The 11,293-nt window shown below is 42.5% G+C and overlaps 1 protein-coding gene across 1 annotated transcript; it reads right to left on the bottom strand.

Annotated features, from left to right (window-relative positions):
- Positions 1-1,919: 1,919 nt before the first annotated feature.
- Positions 1,920-9,120, bottom strand: LOC100822157. Its single transcript, XM_024463402.1, is given in 15 exon segments — positions 1,920-2,605; positions 2,756-2,835; positions 3,133-3,213; positions 3,292-3,361; positions 4,180-4,251; positions 4,380-4,585; positions 4,921-5,118; positions 5,120-5,171; positions 5,263-5,308; positions 5,563-5,632; positions 6,343-6,412; positions 7,170-7,254; positions 7,364-7,448; positions 7,540-7,636; positions 8,800-9,120. Coding segments are annotated over 15 exon segments (1,500 nt in total). The 5' UTR covers positions 8,976-9,120; the 3' UTR covers positions 1,920-2,493.
- Between the last annotated feature and the right edge of the window lie 2,173 nt (positions 9,121-11,293).

The following is an 11,293-nucleotide window of genomic DNA, read 5'->3' as shown; positions in this document are numbered from 1 at the left end:
CGATGGCTTGCGGGCTCGCGGCGGCGGTCCTAGTCCTTCTCTCTGGCGGTGGTAGGCGGTGGAAGATGGAGTTGCCTTCAGCGGCCAGCGGCGTTCGTGCGGCTGCGTCTCCAGGGCGCCCGTCGGCAGCGCGACCGGATCTGCCTCAGCATGGTCAGATCCGGCACACGGCGGTGTGGACCTGCTCCTTCAGGCTCGGGCTCCACCAGATCTGGCCATTGTTGGTGCTGGCTCGCCTTGATCCGGCACGGCTGGGTCTCAGCGTGGCTGCTGTGCGCTTCGCTTCATCTAGGTTATTTCTTTCATCGTGCAGCATAAGCTCAACTGTTCTAGGGTCCTCGTTTTTCGGTTGTTGTGTAGTTCTGCTCTGGGTGAAAACCTGTGAGGCTCTGTCTTCACCGATGACGACGACGTCCATGGGCGTAGTTTACCTTCTTGGAGGCGTTGTCGAGGAGCACTACACTTCCACTCTTTTGTGTTTGGTGTTCTCCAGGTGAAAACCTTAGATTGGGCTTATGTCTGATTGGGCGACGACGACGTTTCATCGCCATTTTCCTCCTTGGAGGCGTCGCCATGGAGACCCTACCTATCGGTGGCATCCGGTTGCGTGCTTGGCCTTTGGCGTGCGCTCTGTCTCGAGTTTGTTGGAAGTTAGGTGGTTCCTCTTCTTGATTCTTATTTAGCCTAGGTTTTCGGTGGTTGTCTGATGAAAGAGTGCGTTTATTTTCTTTTGGTGTGTTCTCGGCGTGTGATGCCTTTCGTCTTTGCAGTTGGCACATAGGTGTCGTGTTGTATTCTCGGTGGTGTGTGGCCTTTCGGCTTAGCCGACGACACAAAAGTGTGGAGGTATGGTCTCGTCCCTTCGACTTCATCGGCGGCACATCTTTGCCGCGGTGGGTCTCGACGGTGAATGGCCCTTCGACTATGCCGACTACAAGACCGTGGAGGTATGATCTCGGTTGTGAGTCGCCCTTCGACTTCATCGGCGGCACATCGGCGTCGCGGTGGGTCTCGGCGGCAAATGACTCTTCGACTATGCCGGCTTCATATAGTAGGTGTCGTAGTGCGGCCTCGGCGGTGTGCTGCTCTTCGGCTACGGCGACGACATAGTGTCTTGGGTGAACTCGGCTGATCACTGCCTTTCGCCCGCATCATCGGTGCTCCTTGTTGTGCATTTCTTTTGTCGTTGGCATGTATCGGTATCGTAAGCTTTTGTTGTGTTTATCTGGCAAATGCTGCCATTGTAATCGTTGTATCCCTATTCTTTCATTTAATTAAAAATGGTGCAGGCTGGTTTATGCCCGCCATAGTTTCCGTCAAAAAATAATAAGTTAGTGTTGTGAGCGTATGGTTTTCCAGATAAACAAAAAACACTTGCGGAGTAACCCGAGTTGGATCAATCACTATCTTGCCGTCACATTCTGGCATCATGTGCATCATCCTGCACATAACATAAAGTGGCAGCAAAAGCATGCTGCAGATCTACTGTCTACACCGAGGAGCAAAGGCGAACTGCGCACACTTGCATGCACGAAAGCAACAGGGCCGGATAAGCATCACAAAAATGGAATGCGACCCCCGTCCTTGTGTCACGCGGAGCAATGCACCTAGCAGCTTGTTGGCAAACCGGCCGCCCGGCCTGCAAGTGCAAAGCAAAGCAAAGAGCAAATGCAGGCCAGCCACACGACATGCATGTCAGGTAGCTAGGCAAATCATGGCAAAACCTGACGGAAACGACCTGAGTACCGCAGCCACAAGCCCACAAATGTTGACTTGTGCGCGCCAGTTCTCGTACTGCAAAGCGATCTTCTCGTCGTTGTCTGGTGATGTGCGTGTGTGGGCATGAGAAAGGCCGGCGCGTGCATGATGAACAATGGATTCCCGGCCGCATTTGACAGGACCGATGAATTAGTAACTTGAGGTGAAAATGGGAATCAGATAAGATATATTATTGCTGCCGCACGGCATGACGCTACCGTACATATGTACATGAACATATATAGGCCAAAATGATGTTTACAGGAACCTCGAGTAGGTGCAAGAACTGATTCCTCTAAAAAAAGGTGCAAGAACTGATAACAGGGTGACATTTTGCTTCCTTGGCAATGAAGAGCAGTTAACAACCACAGGTTCTCGTTACACATGCATGCTTGCTCAATTCCCCTGTCAGTTGTCAAGGACCTCTGTTATGAAAACTGGCCAGGGCTCGCAGCTTTCGCCACAAAATTAAGTGATGCCAGTGGTTATTCAAGTTGGCACTACATATTAGTGAGTATCAACAAAGCCGCACGGTTCCTTTCTATCATCACTGAAGAGTGCGGCATAGCTCTTGGTTTTCTTATGATCTGTTCTGAAACGAGATTTGTTCTAGTTTTCCTCTGAACTTTGCAGCCAAACCAGTTTGTTTTTGCTGCTTGGATTCAGTGTGGTCATCTTTGCTGACTCTAGAAGTAGGTGTCCTAGAACTGTTGACAAGTGTCAAACTATGAACTTTTAAACTATTTCACTTAATGGAGCTGCCGAATTCACTGCATCGTTAACGGATAACTTGATCTCAATAGGTACACGACAAATAGGGCATGACTGGCACTTGTTAAAGCAGGGTCTGCAAGAGCAACAAAACGAGAACTTTTTCAACTCCACTTGCAGATAAATAAAAGACCCACAAGAATGTATCAGTATGTAGATTCAAGTTGACAATAATGACTGGTCACATGCAAACATGAGCATATTAGTGAATGAAAAACAAGCTTACTCGCATAGAACATGATGGCGGCATGGAAGCAAAACAATGCAGACGTCCCTCTCAAAGCAAATTCGACACAAGATCCGTTCCTGTGTTTACACAGAAAGAATTAGAAGTCTTAGTTGACGAAAAGGCTCTAATTAAAACTAATGAGAACGTGTCTTGTATCTTAAGTTTTAACCCTTTTTATTATGAGATCTAAACGGGCTCTCCCAGTCATCCACAATGTGACTCAGCCTTCAAAATAAGTCCTTCTAAAATGCAGTAATGCTAACACTAGTGATTGCAGACTTGCAGCACACCAGCAAATCAAAGCAGATCCTCGTACACATTCTTGAGCTACACACGCCGGTTCATTAAAAAAAGAAGGGAAAAACAAGTATTACATTCTTTAGCGTATCACACCGCTGTTGGCTAAGATGTGCCTTTTTGGTTTGCTCTTCTAATGCTAACTGAAGCCTCTGTACCTGGAAGTATAAGTGAATGTGTGACTAATGAGTTCCATCTAAACAAATAAGCTAGTGCAGAGAATATAACAAAATAACCTCTTCAACAAGAACTTTCTTCGACATCCCTTTCACCATCTCTGGTGGATAGCTGCAAAAGGTACTATACCTGCAATGCGCAGAGAAATAAAAGACCAATCAATGGAAAGCTTAACCTATCCTAGAATAATTTATAATGCTTTTAAATGATTACTGTATCTTGTTCTGTCTATTCAGTGATGAGCTAGAGTATCTCGTTATCTAAATACACGATTCAAGATTTGCATCTATAGAGTGGTTGTTTGGGTTAATAAAGGAGAAAAGGTTGTATTAGATTAATTTTATTCCCAATTGAACTTTATAGGACAATAAATTATTTTTTATATGTTTTAGTTTAGTTTATCCATATTTTGGATCGTCTTAATTTAGGTGGGATCCTCCATATTAGATCGTGGGCTTGACGTGGTAAGTTCTTTTAGACATTGATTTTATATTGTCTTTCTTTTAAGAAAAAGGTAGTGGAGTCTTAAAGGAGAAAAGGTTGTCTTAGAGGAGTCTCCTCTACCTTGTATTCATTCATTATCTTGTCTTTTCCTCTCCTCCCACAACAAGACAAAGACCTATCTATCTCTTTCCCCCGTGATGCAATTTCCTACAACTACCTCACCCCCCCCCCCCCCCTCCCAAAAAATGATGCAGCAGAACAATAATAAGAAAAATGCTTTGTCAGCACTCTTTCAGATAGCAGCGAGCTAGCATTTACTTAAACATTTATGTCTTCGTTTTTTATAGATTTACAAACAAAAGATGCCATTTGTAGATAAGTAGAAACATGGCATATGCAAGAACTAATGCTGGTAATTTATTGGTGACCCATAGTCCAAATATTAAGATTCACGGAACTATGTCTACACAAGATGGAGCTAGATAGAATTAGGCAGTGGATACCCAACGTTATTTGTATAGCACAAATGGGCTTGTTCCTCTTTGCTGTTTTCATCAATAGTCCAAGTAATGAACCTGAAAAGCCGTCAAAATTAAGAAAATGAGGATCAACGATCATTCTCAACTCTAGAGATAGACATGCAACTCTTCATATACAGAAGAGGGCCTGAGGTAACAAGTTGACAATGGAAATCATGAAAAACCTTGAACCATGCTGTACAATCATACACAGCGCATTAATCTTTGACGAGGCAGAAATATATTCTTCACTAATAATTCCACCTTGTAACTTAATAACAAGCCTTTCAAAGAATCTCCAAACGGCAAAAAATACAGCAACCACTTGCAGCAGAAATATAGGTGAGAAAATAGCTCGAACTGGGATAAACCGTGCATTAGAAGGAGTACCCTGCAAAATATAGACAGATAAAATGTACTTGACTACTGCGGTCAAGTAATAGTTCAACAAACATACATACATTTAACAATCATATTGGCCTTCACAGGCACCAGCTGACTACAAGCTTGCACCAAAAACATTCGTAGCACAAACTCAGGATGAACAGCACAGACATGGCACCACAATCTGTGTGCCGGACAGAATATATAGGATGTTGGTAGACAGTTCAGAGATAGATATGTGGTACAAATTGAATAGAAATTAAAGCAAAGAAAGATGGCAAAGCAGTGCCTACCAAACAATTTTAACGGAAAAAAGCATTTGGAATATGGAACTGAGCAGACCTCTAAGCGCATACATAGGAGAACTTGAAAAATTACGATAGGAATTATCAATATAGGGCCACCGATGTCCTGCAGACGACATAATTTGTCTACATCAGAATCCCTTTTTGGAGAAAAAACGCAAAACTGCTGTTCCAGTTGCACTCTCTGTCCATAAGATGAATTTATTGCTATACCAAGGATTGACTTGTATACCGACCATTGGATTGGACCACCTTGTGCAGACAAGAAAAGCAAAGCACTGGGAAATCCTGTAAAAATTGTCATCAAGCATTTAAGTCATTAGCGATAACTGTTCCATGGAATTTCAGCGAGATTTAAAATGAAGGAATAGGTTTTTACCCGAAGTTAATGAATAAATCCCACCACCCCATAGTAACTGCATCACCTGTGGCATATATTATAATTTGATCACTTAAAAAAATCAGAAGTCACTACACTACAGTTAAGTATCAAATTCTTAGCCAAGGTTGACTATGGATGCTACTACTTGTAAAAAGTTAGTCCTCGAGAAATTTATGTGCTAATCTATAAAAAAACAGTAGCTAAATCTAGGTACTTTATGTAATCCAGTGAAAAGGGAAAATATAGAATGCCAAACAGCACAACTGGAACAAGCTCGATAGTATTTTTATAGCTTACCGCATAACTTAAGGAGCATGAGTGAAGTAGCTGCTAGTAGAAATACCATGGAAATGGCTACCCAGAAGTGCTAAGGAAATATGAAGTTGTTAGTAATGACCAAACTTAAGTATTCATAAGCATTAACATATTTAAAGCAATGGCATCGGACATGGACATGCCTTGTTTTCTAGTACGGTTAATACAGTATGGTTGTATGTGCATAAAGTCATCAATTCGATCATGCAGCACCGAATTACACATCAGTAACTTAAAACGACATGGGTTTTGCAAATGTAGCACCTCTAACAACACATGTAGTGAAAAATAAGATTTATCCTTGCATTCTGCTAAAGTGTACAGGTAACATGTTCCTTCACTTTTGGTGGAGTTGATTCGCCTTCTTTAACCTTTTCCAGCTTAAAAATTCTCCCGATAAAAAAAAGAAGAGAGAGGGTTGTACAACAAGAGCAGGGTGGAACTTAAGATTCAAATTTTACATAAAAATCAATAACAAGAATCGATGAAGGCAAAATATGCAGTTGATTGGAGGAGCTCCATATACTACTGTCTAATTGCAGGATAGCTTTGTCATAAAACATATGTATTTGATTGGTAGAACTAGAACAAAGGTATCACTTTAGTGGATAAAGCAACATGTTAACACGAAATTGCACTTCTGGGCAAAAAGTTACTGTTGAAATTTGAAGTCCTGCTGATTCAATTACAACGTAGGAGAACAAGTCAACACAGACCAAATGTCAAGGAACAGTAGGTGGAAAGTAGTCTCTGGATTCTTACAGGAAGTCTCTCCCAAATATCTTCATCAGTGATTGTTTCGCCATTTTCAGGCATTAGAGCACCACACATCCTAGTGAGAACGAGAGAAGAAAGGAAGCATAACAAACAGTAATCATAATTACTGGAAATGATTAGCTGACAGTGAAAGAATTGTTCACTCAAAAGAGGCCAAGTCATGTGTTCACATGGTACAGTCAATAATACGTCAATTTTTCTTCTATAATTCAGAAGCCCAGTAGCAAATAACAAGTATATAAGTAAAAAAAATCGATCACTAATTTACTATCATTTGATTCATAATTTCTCATATTTTTCTTCAGAATGTTGCAGCGGTTTTTATATGTGAAACAGTGAGAGTGGCATCATACATGTTGGTTTTTTTGCTAAGTAAATTGTATTGTGGATGAGAAGATCATCAGTTTGCAACTTTGCATTATTGTAAAATCATGACTAAGCAGTAACATCGAATTAAAACCCTACAAAGGTTCAAAATACAATTGTTATGCATTGTGGGTCAATTTGTTCTTTTCTAATGCATTGCATTAAAAATCACAAATCTGCAATGACACTCATGAGTCATCAGTATAGCCAGGCAATTCACATGGATAATAATTGTATTTTTTTTTGTGTGTTTTGCAGGGGCACATGGACTAAATGTTAGCTAGTGAACATTGACTCAAGATACAGGTGAGTAAAATTTAGGGTCCAAAACTTGTGAACCAGCTCAAAAGAGAAGAAACACCAACATTTGATAGATTATAGTAAAAATTTTATAGTGATACATACAAGTAGGTTTGCAGTATTGCTCTAAAGAATTGTGTGCTTACCTGAAGTTGTCAACCAGCGTGATTATTTCCAAAGCCAAGAGTGGAAGGAACACAAGCTTTAAATCTAGAAAAGATTCACCCCGCCCTGCAGATTTCACATACACATTCAGCTGGTAGTCTGGCATGAGAAGATAAAGAAAAACAAACGGAAATGACTGTGTTCTGGAGAAATTCACAGTAAGATTTGGATTCACCATTGATGCCTTCCAGGTAAATGCAGAGAAGCAGCTCAAAAGCAATTAGCAAGGGTATGGCAACAACGGAATGGCATGGAATCCTCTGTAAAGTTGGATAATCTAATTAACATGGTGCCACACAGTTTAGACTTCAAAACGGAAGAACGATTTTTTAGCAAAAGTAGCAAATGCACCTGGCAATTTTGAGGCGGCAATAGAGATGTAGCAGGTAATGAGAATCTATAACGAGCAACAACAGCATGGAATAACCACAGAGGGATAAAAAGCAACCTGCAGATATGTTAAGCATTTTGAGAATTCGGACATGCAGATGGCACTCAGTTCATCAACACACAAACCATATCTGGGTATTCCGACATGAAGAGTGTACACTCAGTTCATCCTCAGACAAAACACAACAATGTATAAGTAGAAATGAACACAAAAGCAACTTGTTCAGCTTATTTTATCTGGAAAATAGCTGGAGCCCAAGATTAGAAGAATAGTTGCCACCTAACTCCGATCTAATGGCTCTACCGAGTTCTGGGCAGTGGACAGTCACATGTATGCCATGCTGACCCGCATCTATAACCATGCAATATATGACAAGAATACAAGAGGTCAACGCCAATGAAAACACACCAGAAGAGGGGAAAAAAGGAAGATTGACAGTAAAATAGTAAACACATGGTTCCAGCTGGTTTCCACCGATTCTGGGTCACCAACATCTGCTTCCATTTTCCAAAATATATGTAGTATTGTGTCCACGTGCAAGCGAAGAATCTTCTTCCAAGTTTGGAAAGGCAAGATTAGTAAGTGCATGGTTGTAGAATTAAGTTACACTAATCGAATTTAAAGCAAACATAGGATAATACCAAAGATATTTCCTGAATAGTCCAAACCAATTACTGAACGGAAAGTAACCAAAATAACGCTCAGTTTGCGGCTGTTGAACTGTGTTGTGAAGACGTTATTTAATAGTTTGTTGCAAAAAAAAAAGAATACAAAAGCAGGAAGAAGTTGGTTAGCTAGGTACAAGTGGGTGGAACAAGCCGGATTACGAGAATCCTCAATACCAAAAGCAGCCTAACTTGGTAATCAATTGCAAGGACGTTTGTCAAATCACCAAATCCAAACGCCATGTGACATACCATAGAAACACGAACCTGCGTGCTAAACTGGAACGCAGCTTTCCACCAGAAACGCGTCGGCTGTTCCTATTCTCCTCCTCCTCCTCGCGAGTAAATTTCAAATCAACCATAGAGACCATACGAGCGCCCCCAACCAGGGAATGCTACAACTACACTAGAATACACAGTACGCAACACAAATGACGACGACAGTTTCAAGCGCCCAGCCCAAATTCTCCGCGAGAATTACAGCGAGCTCGCAAACGCGAGAAGTTTGCAGTGGCACGGTCATAGCTAGGGTAAGGGATGGAGGGGTGAGCTTACCACCAGCAGCCGGAGAAGATGCCGTCGAGCTTGAGGGCGAGCAGGACGGTGAAGCAGAGCAGCAGCGCGTGCGCCGCCGCCTCCTGCGCCGCCCTCCGCACCCGCCTCCACGTCCCTGGAGCGCCCCTGCTCCCCATCATAGCGGCGGTGTCCCCTGATGCTGCTTCCCGTGACATGATGCGAGCGTATGACAGTCGCCTGTCTCGCCTCCGCTCCGCTCGTTTGGGAGTTTTTGTTCGTGATCTGTGAGAGTGGAGTGCGAAAACGATGTGGGGGCTCGGCCCGTTGGATTTTGCTGCTCCTGTACCTTTCGGCTTTAGGACGCGCCGTCTCGTTATCCAGTTCTTTCTTTTTCTTTGACGAAACTCGTTGGGCAGGCTACCTCCGCACATATTTCTTTCAGAGCGCTGTTTTCGCATTTTTATTAAGAGTAGAATGGCCCTGTCAAAAAAGAATGGCCTGTGTCTAAAAAAAAAATGGCCTGACTCGAGAGATTCTTTTGATTTGGCTTCCAAAACCTCGACGTGTTTCTCCAACATTGCAAGGGTCTTTTAAATAGTTGTCTTTTTTTTTTCGCAAAATCTTTTTAATAGTTGTCGCAGATGAATCTATCCTCCGAAACACCTGCGAATTCGACCGACAATGACATCAAGGATATCTTAAATTCAATTTTGCGCATGACCCGGTACGAAAAATATCACAAAATTCTCTTCAAAAAAAATATCACAAAATTGTGGAGTACACTTCCTTTCTAAATGTAAAAAGACTGTCATATCCTGTGAATCCGCTCAACGCGGTGTATGCGTGCTTCCCAAACATCACAGGCCACCGATCTTGATCTAACATCTCGGATCTGAAGCTGTGGCAATTTTACACAATTATTGTCCGCAGCCTCGATGAGTTTGGCTTCTTTGTTTGACAAAAACAAATCTCCGTCAATCCCTCTACCATATACTGCAAGTCTACAAGCAACAACTCTGAGCACGCCATTGTCCCTGCCCATGTCAGATCTACCGGTGTTGTGCCACCGGTGAGCCCACGCTCCAGCCACGGATGGGCGACGTTGGCGTCTGCCTCACCAACCTCACTGCCGCTGGAGGAAAGCGTCGTCGTCGTTGCCTCGGGATACCGTGCCGATGAGCATGACTCATTGTTCCATCGCCGTTGCGTCGCCGTCCTCCCAGATGGAGGAGATGACGACATCCCAACATAGAACCTCCGTGCGGCCCACCAACTACGACGACGCCGTCCCTCCACAGTCCACATCACCTCCACGCGACCCGCTAGCTCTAACGAAGCCGATGACCCAACGAAGGAGGCACGGCCCAGGAGGATTGATCTACCTGTTATGGCAGCCGTTGATGGCCGTTGGCTTGCAGATCGTTGGAGTCGTGTCGAATCGTCGAGGAATTGGGGATTTGGGGAGAATTGGATTTGGGATGCGTCAAATGGTCTGGCTAATGGAGGCTGCAGGCGGCATTTTGTAAAATTACCACTTTTAGATTATAGACATTAGATATACATTGGTGGGCTGGGACATTTGGGAATGGACACAGTTCAGTAAATTAACAGGATACGTCGCCATGTAAAAAATCATAACTTTGTCTGAGTTTTAAATGTTGATCATGTTTATAAAAAAAACGATCAACATCTACAACACTAAATTAGTTTTATTAAATCCATCATGTTATATATTTTTATTGTATGGTTTTGATATTCTAAATGTTGATTTTTCTGTAAACTTAGTTCAACTTTAAAAGGTTGACGCTGAATAAAGGTATTCCCTCCATCCAACAAAAGATGTCTCAAATTTGTCAAAAATTGGATGTACGTAGACATGATTTAGTGTATAGATGTATTCAAATTTAGTCAAAATTAAGACATCTTTTGTTTGGCAGAGGCAGTATGATTTTTTATATTTAGGAACAGACGCTGAGACGGTCGAACCAAAAATCAACTACTCACAGGAGCGACATTGAAAACACCTTGGCTGCATCGCAAAGCATGGCAAAGAACAACAGCAGAAGTCCCGTCCTAGAGTACAACGAGCAATGCTAATTTCAAATGTAAGCCGAGAGACCGGCAGTTGCTTTCCCCATCTTCGTTAAACCCTCAGCTGTGGTTCTCGAAATATGCAAAATATGTACTCCGTACCTTAACTCTTCCGACTCGAAGGTTCAAAATTAAGGTGTCATACCGTCTTGGCTGGCATCATCGAACAGTTCATGTTCTGCTGCGTCTGCAAACAACATACGTTGTGGTTCTCGAAATATGCAAAATACGTACCTTAGATTTTCCAACTCGAAGGTTCAAAAACAAGGTGTCATATCGTCTTGGCTGGCCTCATCGAACAGTTCATGTTCTGCCGCGTCTGCAAACAACATATACTCCCTCCGTCCTACATTAAGTGTCAAAATATTACATGTATCTAAACACATTTTAGATATAGATACATCCATATTTGAGCAAATTTGAGACACTTAATATGGGACGG

Source organism: Brachypodium distachyon, chromosome 4 (genome assembly GCF_000005505.3).
Source record: "Brachypodium distachyon strain Bd21 chromosome 4, Brachypodium_distachyon_v3.0, whole genome shotgun sequence".
Taxonomy (NCBI): domain Eukaryota; kingdom Viridiplantae; phylum Streptophyta; class Magnoliopsida; order Poales; family Poaceae; genus Brachypodium; species Brachypodium distachyon.
The sequence above is the reverse complement of the archived record's forward strand: the minus strand, read 5'-3'. Positions and strand labels throughout refer to the sequence as shown.